The following is a 25,087-nucleotide window of genomic DNA, read 5'->3' on the forward strand; positions in this document are numbered from 1 at the left end:
AAGCCGTAGCAGCATTCATGAGTCTCTCCATTGGATTCCAAATGAGTTATTCATTATGCATATGCATTCGATCCCCTACCTCCGGCCGGGGACAATATTAAATAATGAAATATTAAAATCGAATGTGACTGAAAATTACTCCTTCCGTTTTCCACTCCCCCTCCTCTCCTGCGCCTGCTGCTGCTGCCATTTCCGTTTCCGTTTCGATCCCAGAGGAGGTGTTCATGTGAATAAATTGCAATTAACAATATTTTTATTTCAACAAACGAAATGTCGGCCCCTACTCTGCCTTTCCTCGCCCGCCATATCCCTTTTCGGATCCGGAAAAAGTCAGAAAAAAAGGTGAAACAGCGGGAGAAAGCATGAAGCAGGAAAAGTGGAGGGGGGTACATTTAATTAAAGGCAAATTTAATGGGTAAATATTGCATGTGCCACACACACACACACACACACACGCGTCAAAAATTGGTCGGACAAAAAAATATATATGAAAAATGTGTATGCATATACATTACATATGTACTGTACGTACTTATATATACAGTGCGTTTCAAAAGTATAGGCCCGAAATGACAGAGTGGTAAAGTAACATGAAAAGTCTGTGGAATGAAATTATCGATTAAGAGTCGACGATAAAGAATTGTAATCGATATAAAATATATTCCAATCGAGAGTGGACTTTCTTTGATAACAGAAAGACAGCAAATCGCCTTCACAAGGATCGATTTATTTTACCAAATAAATCGAAATGAATACCGAATAGAAAGGATAGCAATAAAAATTCTACATATACGAATTAGTTCTATACAGAATCAAGGTTGTAAAGTTACATGGAAAATGTCACAGAAAAGGAATAAAATTTATTCCAGTCTCTGGCATATTGTGATCGCCAAAAGTCACAAATCAATAACATAATCAATAGAATCTCGATTTCAAGACCATCTAAACATTTTCTTTCGATTCAAACCCACATTTTTCTACGTTCTTCGTGTATTATTCAGAACCGTACAGCTTTGTGCCATACTGTACTTAACGCTTAAATGTATAATTTTTATTTTAAAAAGAGAGAAAAACTTTTGCTCTGTTTGTCCTGCGTGTAAATATGAGGGAAGTAAAGGGAAGGGGCAAATGGTTGGGGAAGTGTATATTAAATTTCGTGTTGAACGACGACAAAAAAATTATGCGAAGCGTGCACTAGAAAAACAAAAGAAATACGAGAATGGGAACCCAAAAAAAAAAAGAAAGAAAAAAAGAAAGGAAATCAGAAAAATTAATAGAGTGCAAATATTTGTAGATTTTTACACGAACTATTAACGGAGTGCAAACAGAGGACCAGTAACTAGGCCCGATCCCCGGGATTCGATGATTCAGGGATTGCAGATTGCGGCTAGTAATTCGAGATCATATCATAAGGAAGGGAATAAGGATGGGATAGAATGGTGCGGGTATATGTAGGCATAGGCATCGGCCTATCCAAATACACAGGGAAACAGGGCAATGACAGGGCACAAAAGGCAAATGGCCAACAGAGAAAATGGTGGCAAAAAGGGGAGATATTGTAGATAGGGGTAAAGGAGAGCCAGAGCCTCGACTCAAATCGAAAGATGGAATAAATTTGAATTCGAATTTTTGTCCATTGATTGGTGGAGTCGTTTTCTCTCGCTCTCTGGGCCTGTACTCCTCTCCAAAGGACAAATGGAAAATAACAAGATGGAAACTTTGCCAAAAAGAGAAAACACACAGCAAAAAAAGTGAATGAAAAAAACAAGTTGAAAGGGACACAACGACACAGAGTCCAAATCATTTGGCAACAGGACAATTTGTCAGTGAAATTTACGATTGCAGAGGGAGGAAGGAGGGAGGAGAAGGTACTTTAACAAGTCAACCTAGTCGAAAAAGTGCACTGACAGAAAAGTATAGTCGAATGGTCGATATGCTGAAGATTCAAATGTCATCAATCTGTCTTGAAATCACCTCGTGGTATCTGCTTGCTTGGATGCTATTTACTTAAGACAGGCTCAGTTGATATCCAGCCACCTTCTTGTCGGTTGTCATTCTAGTTTCCTTTCTAACCCTTTGTTAAAATCCCGCTATAAGCACGTAAGCATCTGAAGTCAACCTAAAATATGACTAAGATCAGAACACACAGATGAAGAGCGATTCCACCGAGTCGGATCGACAGAGCGGTTCCAGTGCACTATTATGGCTACAATCGACTCATCATCGAGCGACATGTCTCTTAACGATCCAATCTGCGAATGAAAACGTTCGAAAATCTTAATTCAAAGGATGATTAGGATATAGGATGGGGAATTGTGAAATACAGGATCACCTTCACAAGCCCATAAAACCGTTCGCTCCATAGCACTTGGAGAACTACCAAAACGAGAGGCAGGAGACAGGGAAGATTCAAAAGATCATATTGGAAGCAACATATTTTAAATTCAATAAAAGAAACCAAAAGAAAACTATATTAAAACAAGATCGCTCCACTCTTAAAACACTTCTCACCAGAAAAACCTCCTCAACTTTTCCCTCAGTGTAAAAGATGGTTGTTTTGGTTCCAAATGCCAGAATGAAAATATTCAACAAATGCCAAGAGACGACATGCAGATACACAGATACGGCTACCATTTGCCCAAGAGAAGATACAAATACAACTTCCCTGCTCCCCTCCATCCTTCTATCATTTCTATTTCCTTTGTGTCTTTTCGCTTGTCTGCAAATTGATTGGAGGCGAAGCCATTGAAGTGTCCATCGAAGGATGACCATGCTGCTCTTTGGGTCTCCTATTACCTGGATGCCCTGAAACCACTCCAGGTGTGAAAGCCTCTCTCTGGGTCTTCCCACTTATCGATGAAAGTTTAGCCAAACCCAAAAAATAAACTTTTAAAATCGTTTTTCTTTGACTTTTTGGCGAGTTTTGGGGTTTTATTTGAGGTTTTTCTCTTTAGGATGTGTGTGTGTGTGTTTTCAATAAGTTAGGTTTAACATTAGAATTAATCGTTGGAGGAATTACACTTGTTCATTTGCATTATTTATGTATACGTAATCGTTTATCGTTTATCATGGTGATTCTTTTTTATCGAGAGTTTTCTTTAGATGCAATTACAGGACACATGAAACAATTACGACAAAATCCATTCATTCAGTAAACACCGATCACACATGCACTCAGACATCTATATATATATGTATATATATTTTAGTGACTGTACAGATTTGACTATATATATATATTATGATACTTTGCTAATACTCCACTTCTCTCTCTTCTTTTTTCGCTTAAGAACTTAGTAACAAAAAATACTTGAAAAATCTTCACATTTTTCTATATACAAAACAAAAGCACTAGCGAAATATAACTAGATCTTAGAGCAAATATCTATATATACAGTGGGTGTGTATTCCCCGATTTAGGCCACCTCCAGATCGGAGGACTCGTCCGCATCGCTGTAGCCATTGGGATCGCTCTTGATGTGCACCATCTGTGCGGCATAGTGCTCTGCCCCGTGATGCTGTTGTCCTTTGGGGACGCCGCCAGGCGGGGAACCAGTGGTGCTGCTGCTGTTGGCTGTGCCACCACTGCCTGTGGTATTGTTGGTGGTGCTGCCACACTGCTCCTCCTGCAGCTTGCGGAGCCGCTCCTGCTCCTCTCGTTTCTGTTTGCGCCACTTGGCCCGACGATTCTTGAACCATACCTGGAAGAAAAAAGAGCAGGAAAAACGTGGATTTAGCTGGTGGAATTCTGTGGGTGGTTGCGGATTCGCTGCCTTGGTTACTTTTCACTGTGGCGGGGCTTCAAAAACACTTTCATCCGTTTTGCTCGTAATTTCTGCTCCTTCTGCTCCCCCTTCCCTTCCCTTCCCTTCCCTTGCTCTCCTTTGATTCTTTTTCCATAAATATTTTAAGTAATTTTTTGCTCTCCATCTTTTGGTATGGCTTCCACTCGGAAGAGGGGTTTATCTTTGGACAGTTGCCAGGGCCAGAACGCCACAGACCCACCCTCACCCAGTGCCTCTTTGGCGCTTAATTAGATGACTTATTGTAATTGTAATTAATAGTGTGGAGGAAAGGAAAATGTATGGAGAGTAGAAGTCTTTCAAGCGAGGAAAAGTCAAGCAATGGGCAGGGAGAAAAGTTCTCAAGTTTTAGGGTAGCAAAAGCGGCATGCTCTGCGCTTGGAGAGGAAGTGCAACCTCTCTATATTCAGGGTAGGAGGATCGAAAGGAGGATCAAAAGGAGAAAGCAAAGATACTGAGAGCCTTTTGCAAAACATCTCATGAAAATGAAAATCCAAAGAAATGATTTCCTCACAAAAAGTGCGGAAAATTCGAGGAGTAGTTACAGCTTCCCGCACGTTTGGGGTAGCAATGGGTGTAATGCACAGGGTGGAGGGTGCTTCAATTCTCATTAGATCTTGTCCTTTCCTTTGTTATTTGTTCCTGTATTTTTCTTGTTTTTTGCAAATTTTTAGGGGTCTCTTTAATTAGTCTTTGGCCACACCCACAATTTCCTGGAATGTTTCTTTCGCTACACCCACCCACTCATCCGCTCCTCTCTTACAGCCGTTCTCGCCACCTCTTACACTCAATTATCGCCCCATCTTACACCCACTTTCCGCCTTCCCGCTACTTAGTTAATTAAAACAAAAGGCGGCTGTGTAGTGGCTTAGGGGTTAACTTCCACCCAAGAGAGAGAGCGAGAGAGAGACTGAGGCTGGGGGGATGGCATCTGTGTTGTTTAATCACCCTTGTGGACAGTGCTATATCATCACCCGAGTCTTGTCATGAGGCCCCAACACACACCCGCGCCCACACCCACTGACACTGGCACATCCCAATCTCCTGTCCAACCGTAGGCGGAGTCTTCTCTCTCTTTTCTACGCTTACTACACATCTCTTTCTCCCACTCCCACTCTCCCTCTCACGCTCTGTTTCTCCCGTTTCTGTCCGTTTGCCCAATCCGAATGCAATGATACAACATTTTGCAACCCCTATTTGTTTATTTGTCTGCTTGTTTGTTGATTATTTGTTGAATAAATACTGGGAATATTCTGGGGGAAAACTCAATTTTCCGACGTGGAAGTGAGAGCCAGGGTAAAAGTTTAATTAGAACAATTAGCAGGCGTTCCGAGAAAAGTTGATTTTCCACAATGTTATCATTCGAGGGAAAAGTTTTTTTGGGGGAAATGGAAATGTTTATGCAGCAAATCGACTGAATTTGTTGAAATAACAAGAAAAGGAAGCGGAAAAGCAGGAAAGCAGGAAAGCCGGAAACGGGTGTGGAAAGCGGAAGAGCCAATGACACTGAAGTACGTTTGTGGCGCTAAACTTATCTACAGATTCTCCCCAGTCTGCTTTCCCCATTCCCTTGAGCTCATTTTCATTTAAGTTTGCATAAAATTTGTGTAAATTTCTGCAGCTGCTCCAAGGACCTCTCTCTGGCTTATTTGCTTAGGATGAATGGATGGATGGAATGGAATGGTATGTGCCACAAAATGGCGATGCTTCATTCCCGTGGCAACCTTTGAAGCCAGTTGGCAGCCCAGATCAACGCTCATTGTTTGATGTCTGTTTCCGCCCCGTTGCAGATGTCAGGGAGATGTCGTTTTCTAAATATGAAATATATATCACATTTTTCCATTTTTAACTTAATTTAATTAGATTTTTGACAGGCCTCGAGCCCCCCGCAGCGCTCTATCTTTCTTTCTGTATGTTTTAGTTATTTATTTTCATAATTTTCATAATTTTATGAGCTTAAGTTATTAAAACAACAAAACACACTGAAAACGCGTGCGTTTTTCCGCCTGTGGGCGCAGGGGGGCATGACAGTAGCCAATGAATTTGTGATTTAGTCAGCTTAATTATGTCAACACATACATACATATGAACATATGTACATGCTCCGACTAATTAGCTATGCAACCATTTTAATCCATAAAATCTAAAAATACGAAAAAGAAAACTGGCTGGAAAAACCACATTGGCGTTTTTTGCCGCCCCAATCTGGTTGATTGCATTTTTGGGATTTTCGCATTATTAAAGTTGCATATTTTAATTAAATTGTTAGCCAACCAACCGCATTGAACCCTAATCCGGTGGAACTATATACCCCAAGGGGTTCTGCGGTATACGGGTTTTTTGGCGTGTGCGGGAAAAAACGCGCGCGCGTCTCCCTGCTAATCCCGTAATTTGTACGGCCAACATACGGCCGCCCACTCGACCGGAGAGTGGTGATTCCCCCCCCCCCCCCCCCCCCCCTCAGGAGAGTGTGTGTGTGCCCCTCCATCCGTTTAAAATCTGACTAACGCACAACAATTTTGCCAGCGGGGCCGCGGGCACGTTTTTTGCCGCTTTCTCGGTGCGGGGGCTGCTGCTGTGCCAAAAATGGCAGTGAACATTTTTCGGTGAAAATTAAATAAACAAAGGCGGAAAAAAGATGGAGACAGGGGCGGAGCGGAGGGGCGCGGTGCGGCTGATTGATGGGCAACAAAATGGCGCCAGGACTTGGCATGCATGGGGCACGGCACGCCTTGGAGGCGTGTGCCACCGTTACACGTCACAGCAGCAGCGCCAGGGCCAGGGCCACGGCAAATATTTCCACAGATTTTTCATCCAAAAGCGCATAAATCGCTGATACGGCCGGAAATCCTCAATGTGGCAAGCTCTGAGCGGGTGATGGGTGTGGGAGCAGGCAGTGTGTGTGGCACAGACATTGGAAACGTGCATGAAATCCATTGAACAAACAGACCGACGGCAGTTGATTTTTAATTAACTACAAAAGCGCTTTACGCTCGTCCCTCGGCCAGACGCTTGGGCCCATGGGGGGGTTAACAGAGAAACGAGAAAAGAACCAGAGAGAGGAGAGGAGATAGACGGTGGGACCATGACCATCATCCATCATCTTTGTTATTCCAGCGTGGAAGGGAGACAGCAAGAGTCAGGTCATCACTGCAGTTGCTGACTGTTGGATTACAACCCAAAAATGGTGCAGTCCGGCATGAAATGTTGCAACAATGTGGTGCCTGCCACATGGTATGTAGTTACTGAGTTGCATGATGCTATGATAACTTTGCGCTTCGTTAATCGCTGCAGCTGCACCTGCTACACGCTCTCTCTCTCTTTCTAATATTTCCAGTATGTTTTTCCAGCCACAAAATGTCCCCAGCTCTAAAGCCAAAAATATCGCAAATGGCAAAAAATACTAAAAGTGCTGCTGCCAAAAACGAGAGGGACAGAGCGCAAGAGCAAGAGAGAGAAAGGACGAGTGTGTGGGAGAGAGGCATTCTCTGCCGAAAAGTGTTTGTGCGGGGGGAAACAAAGTAAAAGGGTCCCCGCCGCTGGAGGCAACACAAAATGGCGGCTGCCTTTTGCCAGTCCGACGGCTCTAATTAGTGAAAATTGGCAACACAAGTCGGTCGGAAACTTCGTCACCAACCAAAGAGTGGTGCCTCCTGCGCTAGCCGTGCCACCTCTTCATCCCACCCCACCCTCAGCGACTGTTGTTGGATTAAAATCGCGCAGCCATGAAAATTGCTCGTTACGCACATTCCCTTTGCCTTTGTCGGAGTAATGGGAATGAGAAGGGGTGTGAAGAGAAGAGGAGAGCGGGAGGGGTTCCGAGTGCGTGCGAAGTGAAGGGTTAAGTGCATGTGCACTAATTAAAGCACAGCGCAACCATGCACTGCCGCCGCCGCTGCTTCCATACGCTTACTCTCAATTTTTTGCTGAAAAAGAGAGCAGCTCTCAGCTTTAAAATTTCACCTGTCTCGCTCCAGCCGATAAAAAAAGAGACCGATCGCGGTAGCGTAAGCTTCAAAAAATACCTCCCACGCAAAAGGGATTAGAACTACGCGTTAGTCTAAAAAAAGAGTGGGAAAAAACGGCAAAAGGGATGTTGATTAATTTGCGTTAAAAGTGCGCTAACACTCTTGTTTCTTGCAAGTAAATTGTGTAAGAATTAACCATAAATAAATAACTACGCGTTGATCGCTTAGTAACATTGAAATATTAGAAAGGAACAACGAAAGTGTTATTTTAGCAGCAAGTGCGTTTCGGGTGGCTGCAAATATATAAGTACATACATACATATGTGTGTATGACTCCTTGCCGGAGGGGAGAGCGATTCAATTCGAGATTCATTTTTTTAATGTTATATGTGTGTATTTAGAATATTACGAAAAATATGTCACTCTTCTGCTGACGGGTGAGTGTATTTTTTTCCTGTCTCTTGCAATCAAAACTCTTACAAAATCTCTCATAAATACCTTTAAAAACCTCTCAGGTCCAAACGTCAGAAGAAAAACCGTCAAAATTAATGAATTTTCAACCTCAAAACAAAAAAAATCAAAAAAATAATAGAAAATGTAAATAATTCGTAAGATTTTCCTGCTTCTAATCGCTGACACGCTCCAAATGCTCGACCTTTTAAGAGCTTAGTGGGTTGGAGGCCATCTTGGTGCACCTGTTCCTGCGACCTCAGCCCCTGATTATCCTCCTCCCTTCATCACTCTAAGTGAGGTTTTTCTTTTGGCGTAAATTTATGCAGCTTCGAGGGCAATTTTCTCTTCCAGTGATAATATTTGTCGAAGGTTATACGCTTCGACAGTCAAAACTGTAAAGCAAACAGGGGCACCACACACCACCCCCTGTCAGGGGCAAGAAACGCACTTTGCGGGCGAAAAAGTATCCCCCTGAGAGTTGAGGGAACCCTCCTCATCCTCATCCTCATCCGCACATCCCACATCCTCAAGTGTTTGAATAATGGAAAATTATGAAAAATTATAACAACAACAGCCGCACAATCAGAGCGGGAGGGGTGTGAGATTTGCGGGCTGAAAAGTGGGCAGCGTTTGAGTGGATGAGTGGGTGGTGGTTTCTGACCCCTTAACACATGTTTCCTGCCTGATGGATGTATCCCCCGCTGTGCCCTGGGGCGGACTACTCTTCACAACGAGAAATTCACTCTCGGAAAAATTAACGAAAATCTGCTGATTCCAGCTCATTGCCGTTTCATTGCGGGGGCGTGTTTATTATTATGTCTAAAGAGAGAGAGACAATAATAATATTTTAGTTAATTGCCACGCAGGTGGCCCTGGAACCAGGAACCTGGAAGCCGCCGCCACTCACTCAATTGTGCAACATCAAAAGCGGCAAACAGATCATCTCATCCTTAAAAAGGGTCTAAGAGAAAGATAGAGAAGTGGTGACACGACCTTTTACAGTCCTGGCCACAAAAAGAAAAGATCAGAGTTCACAATGAAGAAAAGGAGTAGGAGGGAGGCGCGATGAGTGGGCACATTCTTCTCCTGCTGCATCTTCTTCTTCGCAGCACTTGTGTGAGGTGACCCTTTCCCATTTAAGAGCCAGAGGGAGGGAGAGGGAAACATCAATATTTATAGAGAGGACAGAGAGTGGACAGAGAGCGGGACCGACCGACCTAACAGAGCAGCAGCACAAATTATGCCAAGCTGGAGATGATTACTAATTTCTTGGCGACGAACAAAGACAAATATTTGCCCAGCGCTTCAAGCCGGCCTCTGTCTCGCTCTCCCTCCCTCCCTCTCTCAGTGGCTGTTGATTCGGCAGCGACTCAGAAGACGAAGAAGTAGAAGTGGCAGAGGGGGTGGAGGAGGAGAATAAGCAGTAGCCGATCAGAAAAACGGAATCACCTCAATCACTTGAGCTGCGGGATTAGGCGTATTTGACTTGCACGCACCACAGACGACGACGACGACGACGACGATAAGAAAAAAACATGAGAGGGAGTGAGAGTGGGAGAGATGAGCCCAAGCTATGTGAGGCAAAAGGTAAAGCAAGACCTGGAGAGAGGTACTAATTTCTTGCACATCTTTTGAATAAATGAGTCTTCGATAAGAAGAAAGTATGTATATTAAATGGGGAACTAAGTAAGCAGCATGTGTGCGATCATTGGCCATACCTCACCTTGCATTAACATACCTTGTATCTATGCAGAGAGCACAATTTAAATGAGAGTGAGAGAGCAGCGCGACCGCGGCTAAAGGCAAAGCGAGACAGCAGCTTGTCTGGAAATTGCTTTTGTTTGCTGGTCGCATTGGAATCTCGTTTGTTTGCTCTCGTGAATGTGCAAAAGTGTGAGTGAATCAAAGACTGCGAGTATGTTAATGAGTGAGCGAGAGAGAGCGAGTGTGTCCGTGAGTGTGTGTGGTAGGGAGCTACTGTTTTACCCGACCGTAGGGTCTCTCCTCCGATCTCGAGTGTCTAAATAAAAATAATAATTGTAAATGATGAAGTCAAAATAAGCAGATCATTTAAATGCCGCTACCGAGATGATGATGATGGTCTCTCGTTTTAGGGTTCGATGGGAACCCGTTGCGTTGTCAAGGCTCTCTAGAGGGAAGGCAGAGGTCTATGGGAACTTGGCTTTGGGTGAAGATATATTAACAGAAGATAACATGTGCTAAAATAAGCATGTGTATCGGACTATGCTCACAGATCAGATATGTTCATAAAATATGAACATAAACTGAATTATCATATGAAATATTTCACTTTTCAATTGTCAAATCCCAGCCCCTAATTGATCATCCGTGTCATAAACCCCTTCCCTTATAAGGTAGGCATAGTTTTTTGTCTGTTTTCTCTTTGTTATTGCTGATGTTTGTCTTGGCGAAGATTTTCAATAATTATTGCCACTTATGATGGTTCGCTTGGGGTCTTAGAGAGACGGTCCCCAAAAGCATGGGCGTACAACGTATAAAGGCAGGGGCAGCGGCAGGGGACAGACTCTTTTTCGAGTGGCAACACTTGGCATACAAATATGCTAAACAGTAGCTGGCCACCAGATGGGGCAAGAGCTGGAGAAGGCAGCTAGAGATGGAGCTGTGGCACTGTGGAGCTGTGGGGCTGTATCTCTGAAGTTGATTATGCTGCTTAAGTCAATGACGATGCGATGGCGATGACTGAGCACAAGATTTGGTTATGGATTTCGTTGGCTTCTCTTCTCTTCTGTCAGAGACAGATTTGAAGTCTCTCTTTTGTTGTGTGTTGTATGTTAATTAGTCTCCTCCTCCTGCCCCTGCCCCTGCCCCATGAGGCAGCAAGTTTCGTGCTTCTGGCGATTTCAATTAGTTCAGAGAAATCCCATGCATCCATCTATGCCCTGTGCCCTGCCCCCCAACCTCTAGATATCTCCCATCATCCCAGCAACAACCTGCGTCCTAATCCGCTTAGGAATCTCTGTCCGACGCCGCGGGTTAAATTTGTCGCCTAGAAGCAGGCGGCGCGGGCGTAGTGTCAATTTGTCCCCAGGATATACTTTCGTGCTCATTATCCATTATCCTTTGGCTGGGAGAATGGCTAGTAAATGTTGCCTAAGTTGTCTTAAGCCCAACTCTAAACAGGCACCGCACCCCTCTCCTCCCTTCTGGGGCACGGCACACGCAAATGTCAACAACTGTCGCACTTGTATGCCCTCCTTGCCATGCAGGTGAGGGAGAGAGAGAGGCAGGAAGCAGGAAGGAGGAAAGGGCTACCCTTTCCGTAGATTAAACACATTTTGACCGGCAACCAAACATATTTCCAGGGTAACAAACAGAGTTTGGGGGGGAGAAGCGGCATAAATCCTTATCAAAGACACTTTTCCACACGAAAGCGAAAATTAACTGCGGGAAAATCGTATGGCACGCGGGGGAGGGGTCTCTGGGTCTCTCTAGCGTTTATCTGGTCCCATAAAATTACTTACAAATTAAATTGTCAACTTTTCGTCGTTTGTTTGTTTGCTGTTTTGTCAGGTTTCCCCCCCTTCCCGCTCCGTCTCGACCCTCGACACTAATGGACTTTGAATCACACAAATTGCCGCAGCAACATGCAGCAGAGATTTGCCTCCGTCGCCGAATCGAAGGGATGTTCCGCCTAAGCATACCCCCGGGGGTAGGCTTTTCCTCAGAGAGAGAGCGACAGAATCGCGGTATTTACATTGGCAATGATACGGCATAACCTCAGAAAACACGACCGACCCCAGAAGAGGGCGCTGTGCTGCGTCCAACAATCCAACGCTTATCCTGATTCAAGGACCTCCTCTCTCCCTCTCTCTCTCTCTCTCGGTCTGTGTGTGTGTGTGTGTGTGTGTGTGGTGTGTGTCCCATTACCCAAATTAAGTGATTCCTTGGCATTGTTTTGGTTTTGGCTCTGTGTGTTGTGTGTGGAAGGAAGGAAGCCCCGCAAATGTTGCCCCGCCGCCGCCTCCTGACAACTAAATAAACACGAAATATTTCACAGGGGAAGCGCTGAAATATGCAAGGGAGATACAGATATATACCAGAGAGATAGAGATATCCACAGAGAAAAAGAGCGAGATTGAGATTCAGATGGTAGGATGGTTGGATGGATGGTGGCAGGGGCAGCATTCAATTGGTTTCACGCGGGGAATTAAAATGAGCGTGAAATTAGAGACCCAGCGAGAGATGCAATGAGAATGAGAATGAATGGGAGAGGATACATTGTTGGAGGAGAGGAAACATTGAGAATGGCACAAGAGGCGCAGAGATCTGAAGGGAAATGAGGAGAGGCACGTTTGAGGAATAATTTCATTAAAATTTTCAATAGAGAAAAAGTTTGGTAGAAAAAAGGCAGGGGAAAAAGCATAGTGACTGAGAAAAGAGTGACTTCAAAACCACACAAGAGAACGAGAGAAATAAGAGAAAAGAAGTTGAGAAAGAGGAGAGTGTATATTCCAAAGAGCATAGTCTCTAAAAAAACTATTGAAGAATGATTCAAAGAAGTTATAGAAGAAGCTGAAAGCATCTTTAATCTTAAGCTTTGAAGACATTAATACGGGGGTGACTACCAAGAATCCCTAAGCAGCACGCATATAACATTCATAAAATATCCAGATTAAAATATAAAGAGTTCTTCCTTCATTTATGCAAAGTTTTATTCCATAAAAACTTTTCTTGGAAGTAAATATTAAAGATGTGATGATACCAGATTTATTCCGACAGGAACGTATTCTTTCGCATGGTATTGACGCTATTAACGCTCCCTAAAGAAAGTAGTTTCTAGATTTGAAAACCATAATTCAAACTTATTTCCTTAGAAACCACGAAAACTTGAGACTTTCCTTTAAAACGAAGTGATTTCGATGTGCAAAATGAGGCTTGCCTAAGAAATGCCCAGGCTTTGGAAATCCCGAATATTAAGTCCAAAAAAATATCTATACCCTATTCTTTTTTTTTTAAAGACTCACCTCCACACGCTCCTCTTTGAGATCCACTTTGAGGGCCAGTTGCTCGCGGAGCACCACATCCGGATAGTGGGTCTTGTCGAACGTGGCCTCCAGCTGCTCCAACTGCTCCTCCGTGAAGATGGTGCGATGCCGCCGCTTGCGCTTCGGCGGCGGCCCGTGCCCCAGGTGGCCCAGGTGATGCTGTCCGTGGTGGTGCCCCAAATGGTGCGGGTGCGAGTGATGCGAGTGGTGGTGCGGGTGATGGCCATGGCCGGCGAGACCAGCGGCGGCAGCAGCGGCCGCAGCGCCGTGCCCACTGACATGCGCCTGCATCTGGGCGGCGGCAACGTGGGCAACGGCTGCGGCATGCATGTAATTTGGATAGAAATTGGGGTATGCCACTGCAAAAAACGCAGAAAGAAAATTCATTATTTTCCAGGGCAAAAAAACAATCAGAGGGCGAGAGCGAGGACTTGGAGCATCCTTCAATCCTTAAAAATGCGCATAACGAAACGACGGCCATGTTGCGGGTGTGTGTGTGTGTGTGTGTGTGTGTGTTTGTGTGTGTCTGTGATATGTGGCTTCCGTTTCCGGTTCCCAAAACCAAAAAAACGGTTTCCCCCATTTTTAATATTCATGTCCTGCGGGGCTAGAGTCCTTTGAATGATTTAAAACGCAAAGAGCGAGACTCCTGCATACAAAGAAGGATCTCGCTTGCCGCTCGAATCGACATAAGTCGCTGCTCCCACGCCACACCCCCTGCCCACCCATCCACCCTGCCCCATCCTTGTGGCAACAATCTCCCAATGCAAATCCTCTCGCAACACGGAATGCGGAATCATCTTTTCCGGATCATTGCCTAATTATGAATAATGCCATTCAGGAATCCAGGATTCCGGGATTCGCTCGAGATGCCCCTTCCCTCCCTTCTCCCGAAAAGGAGAGTTCTTTGAGTGGCAGAGTGGCACAGCTTTTCCCTTAAGGTGTTTTCCCGGCTCAAGCGGAAGCCGCATCAATGCCAATAGTCGTGAGGGCGGGGGGGGTGGCGGGGGTTCGAAGGGGAAGCTTACCTAGAAAATCCGATGGCGAGGCCGCAAAACCGCTTGCTGCCGCCGCCGCCAGGTGCCCCAAATGCAGGCCAGGATGCTGCAACATGGCAGGAACCCGCTGCGGTCGTATCGGGCTGGCGGCGGCGCTCGAGCTGGAGTTGGAGTTGGGGGAGGCGGGGGATTCGGTGCTCCGCTTGAGGCCCAAGCCCAGACCGTTGCTGCTACTGCTGCTGTGATTATTGTTGTTGTTGTTGTGGCAGCCGCCGCTGCTTGATTGGGAGTGGGAGGAGGTGCTGCCCTGCTGGTGCTGGGCGTTGGCGCTGCGGGAGCCCAAGATGCTGTCGATGGTGAAGAGGGAGGCAGCAGCGGCAGACGCCGCCGTGGCACCCACTGGCAGGCCCCGCGTCCGCTCCTCGTCCAGGATGGTCACGCCCGACTGGCTGCCGTCGTCCGAGGATGGCGTCTGCGACTGGGACTGCGATTGATGGTGCTGCTGGTGCTGCTGCTGCTGCTGCTGCTGGAGCACCGATTGGAGCCGCTGGCCGAGGTATCCGCACTGCTGGGAGTTGAGGAGCATGGCGGTGGTCAGGTGATAGGCGGCATTGCTGCTGACATTCCCCGGCGAGCGGGAAATCTGTCGCGGGGGCTGCTGTACATCCGATAGATCGCTGGGGCACCGCTTGAGCGTGTAGCCCGCCGGCGGGGAATTCGTCTCCACCATCCCGCCGAGCGACGGGGGAGTGGGCGGCGGCGAGGGGCTGGGCGTGGACACGACGGTGATCTTGAACTTGGCCTTCGAGGAGGCCACGGTATGGTGGTGATCAGTGGTGCTGCCGCTGCCTGTACTGCTGCCACTGCCTCCGCCGTTGGTTGCGCCGCCCGCCAATTGCGAAGCCGACGCTGGGGTCCACAGTGAGGACAGAATTTTGATGGATTTTCCGGTACGGGTTGCACAAAACAATCACTTGGGGGGTATACAAGATACAATATCTTTCTCACTGGATGGAGGGAAACACACGCGACACGCAAATGCGGATTCTGCTTGCTGCCGATGCGAATGCGGATACGGAATGCGGATGCTGCTCTGTGAACCCTTCTTGTCCGCTCGAAGTGCGAAACCGTTATGAGTCGTCGTCTGCGGCGTTGCGCGCGACATCAAGCCGCAGCAGAACACGCACACGCACACACACACTCGTGCAGTCGGTCGTCTCTCAGGCAGCCAGACATTTTCGTGGCCCACAGCCAATGAGAGCAGGGCACAGGCCACGCCTCCTCGAAAAACCATATTGAAATGGGAGAGAGAGAGCGGTAAGCGCGCTCTCTCTCTCTCTCTCTCTCGCTCTCTCTTTGTGTGTGGTGGGTGGTTGTTTGTGCTGCTGCTCTCTTTCCTCATTTACCCGTTTACCGTTGCCTTGGCAGAGGGGGGCAAAAGATGGCGCTTGGCGAGGAGATAATTCTCAGCTGTCGCATGCATCCCCCCTCACCCCTCTCGCAATCTTCTGGAACTCTGCCATGGGGCGGCGTCGCTGCTTCCTTTCCTTCCTTTTCTCTTCGTTTTTTTCTTGCTTTTTGCTTCTGACAGTTATTTATACAGATAAAGTCATCACTGACAGACCCCGCGGCCTCCCTCCCCCACGAGTGTCATGCGAGTGTCAGAGTGAGAAAGAGTGCGAAAGAAAGTGATGGCCATATAGTGTCCATCCCGTTTGCTCATCCCGTCGAGGCGGTGGGGGAGGGGGAGGGGGTGCCTGCCTGCTTGATGCATAAAAATGTTGCCTTTGATAATGTGCAAAATCAGGAGAACGAAGGAGCATGGGGAGGAGTGCCGACAAAAGCAGGCCGTCAGTGGAGAGAGGAGGGAGGGGAGCCAACGCCTCTGCTTCTGCTCTGCCGCTGTCGCTGCTGCTTTTGCTCTGCTCTGCTGCTCTCCCTCTGATATAGCGCCATATCTTAAGAAGATAATGACTAAATTAATGCTTTTATGTTTTTGGCAACACATAAACATCATTATGCGCTCAATCCTCGAGCGGCGGAAAACCGAAGCTCTGAAACAGAGCCCTTCGTGAGTGCTCGTTTATGTAATGGAACGGGGGCGAAGGAGGGCGTTAGGGAGAGTGGAACAGAGAACAGTATACAGACATATATTAAGCAAAGGAACGAAGGATGGATGGAGCAAAAGGAAAGATGAAGAAATGTAGGAGCTGTAGGAGACTACTCCTCCTTTCTCTAATCATCTTTTCGGCGACTCTCTCTCTCTCTCTCTCTCTCTGGTGACTCTCTGGCGAGTGTGTGTGTGTTTGTGCATATGAAAATATTTTAATCTAAAGTTTCCACATCAAACAAAGGGCACAAAAGTGCAAAATCCCCAATGGGGCCCCGAGGGTCGTTGTCGCCGGTCGTCGGTCGTCTACGGCTTTTCGAAAATGCAGGCAAAACAAAAGCTAAGCTTTTGGCTAATGATAAATGCAACAACTCTGGTGGTGTGGTGGCAACTCTCTCACACACACACACATGGATTGTGTAAACCGAATGAAGCGTATAGTCGTCGTCCTGCCCCTCCCACAACAACAAATGTCACAGATTGGAAGAGGAAAGAGCATCAAGGAAAGAGTGATTGTGCGGGGGATCTCTGAGTGTGTGTGTGTGTGAGTGTGTGAGTGTGTGTGTATCCTACTGATTACAGGGGCCACAGCGAGAGAGCCCCACATGACTCCCACGTAAAAGGATGAAAGGATGATGGCCTCAATGACGTCCAATGTTGCCAAATGCTTTTAGAAATTATTGAATAATTAATCAGCAACCAGAACAGAACCAGGACACAGCAGCAGCAGTAGGACCCGAAAGCAGAGCCAGGACATTGGACATTGTGTGTCCCCATCCACAAGACCTCATCCGCCTCCGCCCCCTTGGTGGGTCCACTATTTGCCTTTGCACTGAACTTCTTACATGTGACGGCACCACACACACAAGGAACTCCCGACGGGAAAAGCGACAGACAGGAAAAAGCAGGATAAGAACGAGAAGGAAAGCCTGGAAGCTAAAGCCACCATTGCTATGAGGATAAAGTTAGACGATGTTGATTAGGATTATGGAATACGGAATATCCATCATAAACAGTTCGAATTTTGTATCAAATTTGATGTGGTTATGTATGTACATTCTGTATAGGGAAAGATATAACATGATAAATAGCATGAAAAGAGAATAAGCTGAAGAATGCTACCACTAAATCTCAAGTGGAAACCGTTCTACCACCTTCCTATTTCTATAATAATATAATAGTGATTACCGTTCATTGATATATCAGGCAGAAATATGTATAATCCCACGATATACAGTCGGACTTCTCTATTACGAACTTCAATAAATTTTTCTATACAACCAATTTATTTCCAGAACAATGCAATGCTATATTCCACTTAAACGAATTCCCCTTGAGATCCGAAGTGGTAAAACCTTAACAAGAGCTCAAGAAAGTCTGAAGAAATTAGAAAGAGTTTAGAAAAATGATACATATTTGGGGGCAATTTATATTCCTGCAGGATTGGGGAAGCGGAGGATGCGCGACTCCTCGCTTAAGCTCCAAGCTCGTGCTCCACTTTGGTCCCGTTCTTTCTTTCTCGCCGACATACCACATCCCATGTCCTACAGTTCCTCCTACAGAATCCTGTACGGCTCTTACATTTCCCCTTATTCTAGAGATTTTTTCATTGCGCTTTTTATGTGCAACTTTTGCTCACTCTCTCTCCCTTTCTCTCTCTATCCTTCTCTCTTTCGGCAGTGATTTTTTTGAACACTTTTTTCGGGGTGGGGGGTGGAGGTGGGGTTTTTTGTGTGCACTTTTTGTTTTAGTTTGTAGATTGAATTTTAAATAAAAAATTAAATTAACTTTGGCGTTTAAGTATCGTGTTCCACTCCAGTACGCTTCCTCCTGCCCTTCTTCGCCCCCTGCCTCTCTCTCTACTTTTTCCTGCCTTTTCCGCCTTCGATTCTCTCTTCGATTGGCTCTTCGATTCGGGAAAAAGTTCAATTGGCAAAAGGACTAAGCAAACATTGTGGAATAAAAGGTTTTTCTACTTTTCCATTTGAACCACAAGAGGAGTGTGGGGGTGGGGGAACGGTGGGGGGTTGAGTGGGCAAGGAGCAGAGGAGTTCTTCAACTTTTTATGATGCTTTTTTTTGTCGATTTTATTTCGATTTTCCCTTCGAGCCGCACGATTTTCTTTCGCCTTCGCATTTCATTCCACGCCCTGCGGCCACATTTTCCACAGTTGTGCAAAATTAGAAAAGTTTCCTTTTCCTTTGCTTTCTCTCTCTCTCTCTCTCTCTCTCTCTCTGTCTCTCTTTTGCTCTGTTGCCTTCTCATTCTGATTACTTCCTAGAAGAGCAGCCGAGAGAAAGAGTGGGGAGGGGGGCTGGGGGGGTGTGGCAGTTGGCATGTGGCATGTGCTTTGGGTATTTGTCTTGTTAAAAATTTAAGCGAATTTCCACAAGAAGCCAGAAATCGAAATCAGAAATCAGCTCCCGGAATCCGGAACCCAGAAATCAGATTGGGATTCAAGGATTCTACGAGCAGGAGCGGGAGCGGGAGCGGGAGCAGAAGCCGAAGAGCCTGCCACTGACATTGATATGTTAATGAAGCCGCGGGGCAAGGCATGTGGCATTCAACGATTCAACCATTCGCTGGGCTGGTAATCCTCGCCAGCAGCAACCCCTGCAAAGCACGCTGGAGAGGCAGGAGATCGTATGGTCACACCGGTTTCTTTCTGGCTGCTGCTGCTGCTGCTGAGTCCTCAATTAAATGTTTAATCCAAATATCGTTTTATGCCCCGGCACAATGTTGCCTCATTTTGTGGCAGGAACACAGGGAGAACGAAGCAAGCATCAAGGGATCATGTCAGGGGATCAGGGATTCGACGAGGATTCCAGGGATAAGTTTAATCTTGCGATATGCGTAAAGCGTGCAAATTGCTTCGATTACGAGGCAGGGAAAGAGACGGATAGAGAGTAAAAGAGGGAGAGAAAGAGAGGGCAGAGAGAACAAAAGGTGCAATAAAACCGATGGATGAATGAAGGACGAAAGGAAGCGGGGCGTGATGGCAAATACCAAAATGGTCGCCCAAAACGATCAAAAAAACAGGGGATTGAGAGAGGCCTCTGCGAGAAAGAGACAGCAATAGCGAAGTAGACGAATAGTCAGGGAGAGAGAGGGACAGATCTCTAAAGAGAGAGAGACACAGCAGCAGCTGCACTTTTCCACATCTCTGCATTCGAATCCCTCCCGAAATCTGGATGTCTGATGATTCCCTGTGTGTTCCCTGGGCTTATATTTGCGTAAACAACGCCACACTTTGGTCAGCATTTCCCTCATTCTCTCTATATTTGAGAAACGGCTATTGAGGCAGGATTCAAAGACTCCAGAACACAGGATTCCTTTTTTTAGAAGGAGGGGATCCCTCCCCAGATCCATAAAACATGCCAGATCAAAACCCAAACACACTACAAAGTGAGAAATCATTCGACAGGTCGGATCTCTACAACGGAACGGCCCGATTATGGTGCTAAAAATATCCTTCAAGGATTCCAGGCGAACTATCTTTGATTTTGCGAAGTAGTGATTAGAGCGACTGCATAAATGAATGTTTTGATGAAATCAATGATTCTTTTTGCATGCCATTCTCCATTTTAGAGACTGTTTTCAATCGCTCTTAAGCCTAATATTCCAGAAAAGCCTAAAACTTACTCCGAGAACTCGTGCTTGCAAGTTCTTGGGTTAAGATTCTTTTGGATCATCAATATGTTCCATTTTTGAGCACCCTATATTCATAATTACCCTATCGAACTCTTGAAGTACATATATTAGAAGTTCTCGTTTCGCCATTGATGTTTCCAATGCGTCAAAATCTGTGATATCTTGGATCTTGGACACTAATGATTCCAACTAAAGAAAGTACACCTGTGATAATCCCTTTCAAATCTATCAGTTTAAATACTTTTAGACATCATCAGATTATACTATATTCTTTGGGGTACAGACAAAATCACCTTAAATTATCCCAAAGAGAGTGCGCCCAAGAGATTCAAAGTGGTTCAGAGATTAATTACTATTAAACACTCCAAAATTAAGAGAAATCTAATACAAATTGTGATCTTCAATGTATAAAGCTACATTTTATATCTATTACTTTCTACATATGCATATCATTCCAGAAATATGTATATCCATACCAAAATTCGTATTGTAATCCCTTTTCCATGGGCGTGAAGCAAGGTGGTGGGTGGGACGTAATGGGAAACATCTTTCATCGCATTCTGGCCCTTGCTTGTGCGGTGGGGTTCCTGTTTATGGGGGGTTGTTGTGGGGGGGTGGGGTATGGGGTGGGATTGGGCTGTCATAATTTTTGCGTGTTGATTTGATGCGTAATTAAAAATTTAAATTATATGCCCCGAAGGATGTTTGTTGTGCGGCAAGCAGGAGCAAGACTTTCCACCGAATGGCCGCACAAATATTTGTCGAATGGAAATGGAAGGGAAACAAAAAAGGAAATGGCATAACTTTTGGCCTCTTTACCCGAAAATTACTTCGACTCAATTAATTAGAAGGCGAGACTCAGACTCACTCCCTCTCTCTCTCTCTCTCTGGGTTTTCTCGGCTTTCTCTCTGTCTCTTTTTTGCTTCTCTGTCTCTCTCCCCAGACTCTAACATTTCTGTATGTCTCTGATTTTTGTCCTTTTCTGGCCTGTTGTTTGCTGTAACTCTTTCTTGACAAATCTCACAAATCAGAATAAAGGCGATGCCCAGGACTGTGGCGTCCTGCTGCTGCCGCTGCTTCTGCTCCTGGGCTGTTGCCCCCTTCCTCCTCCTCTTCTGTTGGCTCTTGTTTCGACATTTTCCGTCACCTCTCAGACAAAGCCAAACACAAATTGGCAAACAAACACGACAGAAGCGGACGAGCAGCGAAAGGATTGTTTGAAGGGAAGGAAGGAAAGCATTGCCCCAGGAATATACATATGGGATATATGTAGGACATAGTAGGCAGGAGCTCCCGTTCTTCCAAGGCTCTCCTGCTGCCTGCTGACTGCCGCCTCGTGTGTGGCTCTATTTGCTTTTCTGTTCTGTTCTCTTTTCTTTTCTGTTCTCTCTAGTGTTCTGTGTTTTCCCTCCTGTTATCCCCGTGTTCTGTTGTGTGTTTTCCGGGCCCCTAAAAAACACAGCCTAAACAAAGGTCCTGCCGGGGTTCGGGCCTACTGGATTCTGGATCCTGATTTCGTTGATCGTTTCTCTCCTGCCACTGCCCTGGCCGCCATTCAATTGACCGTTGCAACAAATCGTTGCAACAAGGCTCAGCCGGGGATAAGCCATGTTGTATGGCAACACAGAAGAAACCGAGAGAGAGGACAGGGCCACACCACCCCCCCACTCCTCCACCATGTCCTTTTTTCTGCTCACTTTTTTCGTGTCCTCTTCACACGCCTCGCCTCTCTCTCTCTCGCTTTTTGCGATGATTGCTGATGCGCATTTGATTGCTTCGACTCTGAGGGACCTATGATCCTACGATCCTACGATCCTTTAATATATTTTTGCAACCTGTGATCCTCTGTGATCCTTGGCGATCCTTCTGTTTATGTTCAAGCTCTTGGAAAATCGTTTTTTACGCCGCATTTTCCTGCATTTCCTGCCAACTAATTGCGAGAGAAATCTGCTAAGACTTTGGACAGGGAATGAATGAGAAGCAGCACATCGAAAAGGACATGGCAAGGAGGCCAGGACTTGGATCTGGAATTAGATTGATTTGCGGCCTGCCTGCCCGCCCCTGCATCGCGTATCGCATTGTGAAAGGGTGTGAAGTGGAGGGCCACTTGAAAAATCTCGTTATCCTGTCAGCGGCAGGACCCATGCCACTTGGCTGCCGCTGCCACTGCCACTGGAAAAACTGCCAGTCATTGGCAAATGGAGCAAGCGAGCGGGGGTGCGGGTGAGCGGGCGAGCGGGGGAGCAGCTGCCACTCGCGTTTCACCGCGTATCGCTTACAGATGGAATCCCGAGCAGCAGATGAATGGGAAAGATGGAAAAGAGCAGCAGCAGCAGCAGCCCAAAAGCAGCCACCAAAAAGCGACCAGCAGCACTGCAGGATCAGCGGCAGGCAGCAGGCAGCACCCTTTGTTGGGCTTAGGACTCGCCGTACCCCGAGCCTTCTCAGCCTCCTTCGCGTTCTCATCCCTTTTTGGGTAAAGCAAAGCACCCACTCAAACGCCTCGACGGGACTCAATTGTTGTCGAGATCAATTTGCAACTTAATTGAAATCCATTTAAAGTAATGAGAGTTACTAACTTGTCCTGCCTCCTGCCTCCTGCCTCCTGCATCCCTGCCTCTTGCCACTGCCCCGCGACCCACGGTCCACGGTCTATTGTCCTGTGTGGCGGTGCAGTGCACCCTTTTCCAGCCGCAAAAGGGCTTTGCTTTGCTTTTCTCTGATCCCGTGCTTAAGAATTATAATCCCACGCACGGATCGCCCGAAGAAAGCGGGCGGTGCCGATGTACCTGTACTTCGACTGATTGTCGTCCTGTTCTCACAATCCATTTGCATGTCCTGCAAAATGCAAATTGTCCCTAATGTCGCTCAAGTGAGGACCAATCCTCCTGCTCCCTGTGGTGCGAGGCGGCTCCTCGGGCTTCTGGGATGGGGATTCAGGAGTGGCTCACAGAAAGATCACGATGTGGTGGACTGAAAACCTGTTTTTTTGGGACACGACACGTAAAAAATATGCAAAATAAATCCCAGGCTGTGCCAGGCTGTGTGTCCAAGTCCATTAAAAGGGAATAAGTGCGTGCAAATCCTGGCCGTAGGATATTTTTCATATTATCAGAGCGCATATTACTTTATCGAGAATGAAAATGCCCCCGAACGGCCCATCCTCCCCCTCGTACCCAAAGAAAACACATATGAAGTGCTCTCCCACTCTGCTGGATGAAGGGAGGGAGGATTGAGGATTGAGGATGATGATGATATCCATAACCACGCGCCTTTTTTTGCGTCTCACTTAAACCGCAATACAAACACACCCACTCGTCGGAGAGCGAAAGATACAGAGACAATATGCAGATGGAGATACAAAGATACAGATACAGGATATGCAGGAGCGTGTGTCCTCTGTCCTGCTGCTGCTGCTGCTGCTGCTGCTGCTGCTGAACCACATTCAAGTTGATCCCCTTGTAAATCTCTAAATTGTTTTATGAACATATTGGCCAAAAAAGGTGTAAACCTAATTTCCATGCAGGTACATTTCATGATAGACATCGATCCCCTCTGGTCGATGGACATCCTTGTTCATTTGTCCATTTGTTGTTCCGGCACAGCAGGATGCACTCATGCACTGCTTCCGCCTTTTGTTGAGCCTCATTTAAACCGTACCGCTGGCCAATTTGCATTCGCACCACAAACCAAATTGATCCGCCCTAATCCTTAGTCCAGTTTCCAGCTCTCGTTCGGTTCTGTAGGTCCTGCGGCAGAGGTAAAGGCTGCACTCCTTCTCTTCCTTTGAGACCGATCAACCGAAATTTATAAGCACGGGATTTGAATTTGCAAGAAAAACAAAACATTTTGATGCACGATGGACTATGCCTCCGCCTCTGCCTCTGCCTCTGCCTTCGGCTCTAGCTCTGGTACTGGTGCTGGCGGGGATTGGCTTTGGCTTTGGATTTGGAGTTTGCCCTTTCGGACAGAGAGGAGTGCAGAAGTGCTCGGAAAGCAGCAAAAGTAAATTAAAGTCATTGAGGCGTGGGCATGGTCGCCGAACAGGGGTTGGCCTGAATATTCCTATGGATTGGAGTTCATTTCAATGAAATTACAACAACAAATCATACTATTTCATTGAAATTTCATTTAAACTATCTTTGATAAAGTTCTGGGCACTTTTTAGTTTTCTTGGAAAATGTTTGGATATATTTAATTCTCTAAAATGTTTATGATTTTTCGCATCCAAGTACATCAAATCTACATTCTTGATATTTAAATGCGCCATCTACATCACCAATTATGACCTGCAACAGTGGCTCCCTCTAATTTTAATTGCATTTTCCGTAGTTTGCGCTGCGCCTTCTGTCTGTGGTTTCCCGCTATTTTTGCCACTCTGGCAGCGCTTCAACGGTCAGCTGTTTCTCTCTTCTTTGGCAACGCATTGTTTTGCTTTGTTTATTACTGTATTAAATGTTTTTTTAGGATTAAAGCCACAGTGTTCATGCTGGAGGTGCCCCTAGAGATGGTGAGGAACAGAAGCCGCACAAGGAGCAGCCAGCGCAGCCGACGCGGCCGCAGGCAGCAGAAGGAGGCTGCGGTCAGACAAGCGGCATCATCGATCATGGGAGGAGGAACGGCAGACGAGATGTGGAGCAACACGCACAGAAGGCTCTTCCAGTGGCACCACATGCAGGTGCAGCGTCTTTGCCAAGGACAATATCGGCAACAGGAGGAGCGCGAGCAGTGCCTGGAGGAGAGCTCCACTTCCGAAGCCGAAGAGGAGGCGGCGACGGCAGCTGCGGCGACAACCATCGACGAGGAATACTTGCAGTTCCTGGCAGTGACACTCAGGCATCAGCAGGAGCTAAAGCAACGACGTGCTGCCGCATCGATATCCACACCGGACTCAACCTTAGATTAAGTTTAGGCTAAGATTTTGTATCTTTTTTACGCGAGTAGTAAACGTTGCCCCACGACCGCACAAAGAAAGCCGCCTTGGGATGTCTGATTTTTGAGTTCGTCGTCGGAGGCACAACTGTACTTTCTTCCAGAAACGCCTAGCTCTCTCACTCGCCCCGCCATGTTTTTAGC

General features: G+C 46.3%; 2 protein-coding genes across 2 annotated transcripts; one reads left to right on the forward strand and one right to left on the reverse strand.

Moving 5' to 3' along the window:
• Window positions 1-2,916: 2,916 nt before the first annotated feature.
• Window positions 2,917-15,216, reverse strand: LOC108164231 (homeobox protein goosecoid). The gene is made up of 3 exons (XM_017299862.2): window positions 14,280-15,216; window positions 13,231-13,610; window positions 2,917-3,701 (listed from the first exon to the last, which is right to left on the reverse strand). Exons 1-3 carry the CDS (start codon window positions 14,977-14,979, stop codon window positions 3,417-3,419), a joined length of 1,365 nt encoding a protein of 454 aa, XP_017155351.1. The 5' UTR covers window positions 14,980-15,216; the 3' UTR covers window positions 2,917-3,416.
• A 9,063-nt stretch (window positions 15,217-24,279) lies between these two features.
• Window positions 24,280-25,036, forward strand: LOC108163897. The gene has a single exon (XM_017299416.2). The coding sequence runs from the start codon at window positions 24,498-24,500 to the stop codon at window positions 24,915-24,917; it is 420 nt and encodes a 139-aa protein (XP_017154905.1). The 5' UTR covers window positions 24,280-24,497; the 3' UTR covers window positions 24,918-25,036.
• Window positions 25,037-25,087: the final 51 nt, after the last annotated feature.

This window comes from Drosophila miranda, chromosome 4, assembly GCF_003369915.1.
Source record: "Drosophila miranda strain MSH22 chromosome 4, D.miranda_PacBio2.1, whole genome shotgun sequence".
NCBI classification, from domain to species: domain Eukaryota; kingdom Metazoa; phylum Arthropoda; class Insecta; order Diptera; family Drosophilidae; genus Drosophila; species Drosophila miranda.